Below are 3,645 nucleotides of genomic sequence, written 5' to 3'. Positions count from 1 at the left end.
TGGAAACTCGCTTAAATTATCAATGGGTTGGAATAAATTCATCGGTATCATTCCCCTTGTCCTGTCTAATTTAAGCAACCTTGAATATCTATACCTCCATCACAATGAACTCGTGGTTCAATACCTTGAAATTAGAGATATGGGAAATCTAGTTCACTTGCAGCTAGACCATAACAAACTCAGCGGTCCAATCCCTCATTCTCTTGCTAGTTTAAGTAGACTAGAAAAGCTCTATTTGGTGAGAATCAATTATTTGGTCCGGTACCTTTGGAAATTGGTGACATGGAGAATCTGGTTTGTTAGTGCTCGTGGCGTTGTCATTGTTGGCAACAAGGTTTGGCAAAGCAATGGTCATTAGCATATTGTTTGGGCTCGCGATTTCGTACTATTGGTCCGAGGGTATTTATTGGAAAGTATATAAATTCACTTAGTATGACCGAAAACGCACTTTTTGGAGCCCTAGAGAAGAAGAAAATCGAGGAAATCATTCTAGCGTGCTTCGAGAGCAGGGCGCGAATAAAATCATCTCGAAAACCTCAATTTGGTGTTGGCGATGGATTCGAGTGCTTGATTCATTCTATTGAAGATCTCACAAGCATTCATTTGGAGTTGGAGCTTTGCCTTTGAGGAGCTAAACGTGATCACAAACCATTACTTTTCCATTCTAGGTTTAGTTCTTGTTTTTGAATGTATTGGGTAGAACCTAGAGTGTGATCTGTTGTGGGTGGGGTTTGGGATTGAATCTATTTATGTGGGTTGATTGATTGTAAGGCTGAGGCCATCATTGTATTGGGATTGAGTCCTTGCCCTCATTGAGGTGAGAGGTTGAAGTGGGGTAAGGGGTATCCTGGCCGTGGGGCGGCTTATTGTATTTGAGTTAAGTATTGGGCATATACGAAACCCGAGGGGTATTGCTCGTGGATGTAACCTTCACATACTTGTGAGGTGAACCACGTATATCTTGTCTCGTTCTGCTATTTTGTTGGAGACTAATCCTGTTTTGCGTGGTGGATTTATAGTCTTGGTAGACCTGGCCACATTCGTGGTGTGAGGTGGGGTACCGTAGTTTACCATGTTGTTTCTGAAAACGTCCAAAAAAAAAAGGGAAGTTGATTCACTCCCCCTCTCTCAGTTTGATCTGGTGTTTACATGGTTATATTATCATTGGGTTGGAATAAATTCACTAGTATGATTCCCCCTATCAAAGCTAATTTAAGCAACCTTGAATATATATACCTCCATGACAATGAACTGAGTGGTTCAATACCATAAAAAATTGGAGATATGGTAAATCTAGTTGGCTTGGGGCTAGACAACAACAAACTCACGGACCAATCCCTCGTTCTCTTGCTAATTTAAGTAGACTAGAAGGGCTCTATTTGAATGAGAATCAATTATTTGATCCAGTACCTTTGAAAATTGGTGACATGTAAAGTCTGATTATCTTACAATTATCTCGAAACAAACTCAGCGGTCCAATCCCTCGTTCTCTAGCTAACTTAAGTAAACTAGAGATACTCACTTTGGATAACAATCAATTATCTGGAAGTTTACCAAAACAAATGTGCCAAGGACGATCACTTCAAATTTTAGCGGTTGTAAACAGTAGTCTCATGGGTCCTATTCCAGACTTTAGAAATTGCACAAGTTTAACAAGAGTTTGACTTGACAATAACCTATTTGTTGGAAATAAAACTGACAGTTTTGGTGTACATCCACATCTTTATTTTAGTGATATGAGTTTTAACAGACTCTATGGTGAGCTCTCACCAAATTGGGGAGAATGTAAGAATTTGTCAGTGCTAAAGATTTTTGGAAATATTATTAGTGGGAAGATACCACCTGAGATTGGCCATTTAACTCGACTTGGACAACTTGATCTTTCTTCCAACAAACTTTCTGGAGAAATACCAAACGAACTTGGTAACTTATCCACTTTGCTCCGCTTGAATTTAAGTGGCAACTAGATTTCAGGGCACTTACCAGTTGAAATCGACAAATTAATCAATTTGGAAAGTCTAGACCTCTCAGCAAACAGGTTAATTGGACCAATTCCGTCTCAGCTCGGTCAATGCTTCAAAGTCTTGTCAATAAATTTGAGCTGGAATTCATTGAATGGAAGCATTCCATCTCAAATTACTGATTTGGTATCTCTACAAGTTCAATTGGACCTTAGTCATAACTCAATCAGTGGACTAGTACCACCACAGCTTGGAAGGTTGACAATGTTGGAAATTTTGAATCTATCCCACAATATGATCACAGACTTGAAACCCCTTTCTCTCGCAGAGATGATTAGCTTAACATCTCTTGATTTTTCCTATAATGAGTTGGAGGGCGTTGTTCCCAACAACAAGGTTTTCAAAAATGCTGCTTCACCACAAGCATTTAGAAACAATAAAGGGTTATGTGGTGAACTTCAAGGTCTAATCCCCTGCCGTCAATCCAGTACAAGCAAGGGATCGAAAAAAAAATGGTCAAAAAGGAATCAGATTCATTGTTGCTTCTTTGGTAGGAACTGTGTTCCTTGCATTTCTAATTGTCGGCGTCATTTCCTCTTGCGCCAAAAAGCAAAAAAAGAAAATATAGAAGCAACAAGAAGAAACCATGGCAACATATTTTCAATATGGAATTTCGATGGAAAGATTGCTTATGAGGACATTATACAAGCAACTGAGGATTTTGATGCCAAATGTTGCATTGGAAATGGAAGTTCTGGGAGTGTTTACAAAGCAGTGCTACCTACAGGCCATGTGGTAACCTTGAAGAAGTTCCATCCATTAGAAGGCAACGCAACAGTGAATGAGGAAAGCTTTGGGAATGAGATACGCGTGTTAACAGAAATAAGGTATCGAAACATTGTCAAGCTTTATGGATTTTGCTCTCATCCACGATGCACATTTCTTGTTTATGAGTACATGCAAAAAGGAAGCTTAGCAAGTATATTGAGCAATCAAGCAGAGGCTGTGGAGTTTGATTGGGTGAAAAGAGTAAATGTCATCAAAAGTGTAGCCAATGCTTTGTCTTACTTGCATCATGATTGTATTCCACCAATAATTCATCGGGATATTACTGGACTTGGAACATGAGGCTCGTGTATTTGATTTTGGCATTGCAAGATTAAAGCCAGACTCATCAAATTGGACGTCACTTAAAGGAACTCATGGATATATTGCTCCAGGTATTTAAATTTGCTACTACTATATACTATGTTTTTTATTGTTGTATACGATTTCTTTATTTTCACTTCAGTATTTAAGACTTTTTTTTACTGAATTGGGCCATTGAAGCATTTGTTGTCATAGTATCGAGAAAGAAAAATAAATTAAAATATGTTTATACCTCATATCTCCAATTCCAAGTGGAAGCACAACTATCATAATTTGAGAAACATCTTATTCAAATTATGAATGATCTTGTATTTTAGCCACTTTGAATTGCAATTATTTTAGATTTTTAGGATGAATGGTGACATCTTAATAAATGGAGGACCAATGGGCTTTTTTGGGGTGGAAAGGGAGCTGAGGCAGGGAGATCCCCTATCCCCACTCTTGTTTATCCTCTTGGAAGAGGTATTTTGCAGAGGGCGTACAACGATGCGCAGAAGGGGAGAGATTTCAGCTCTTCCAGGCCCACAGCAAATAG

At 38.7% G+C, this 3,645-nt stretch overlaps 1 protein-coding gene across 1 annotated transcript; it reads left to right on the top strand.

Annotated features, from left to right (window-relative positions):
• Positions 1–2,291: 2,291 nt before the first annotated feature.
• LOC122643179 (MDIS1-interacting receptor like kinase 2-like) lies at positions 2,292–3,089 on the top strand. The gene has a single exon (XM_043836828.1). The coding sequence runs from the start codon at positions 2,292–2,294 to the stop codon at positions 3,087–3,089; it is 798 nt and encodes a 265-aa protein (XP_043692763.1).
• Positions 3,090–3,645: the final 556 nt, after the last annotated feature.

This window comes from Telopea speciosissima, chromosome 10 (genome assembly GCF_018873765.1).
Source record: "Telopea speciosissima isolate NSW1024214 ecotype Mountain lineage chromosome 10, Tspe_v1, whole genome shotgun sequence".
Lineage (NCBI taxonomy): Eukaryota > Viridiplantae > Streptophyta > Magnoliopsida > Proteales > Proteaceae > Telopea > Telopea speciosissima.
Note: the sequence above shows the minus strand (reverse complement) of the source record. Positions and strands in the feature narration are given on the sequence as shown.

Excerpts from the sequence above, each read along its gene's own strand:
- LOC122643179 (XM_043836828.1), top strand. The coding sequence starts at position 2,292 with ATGATTAGCTTAACATCTCTTGATTTTTCCTATAATGAGTTGGAGGGC.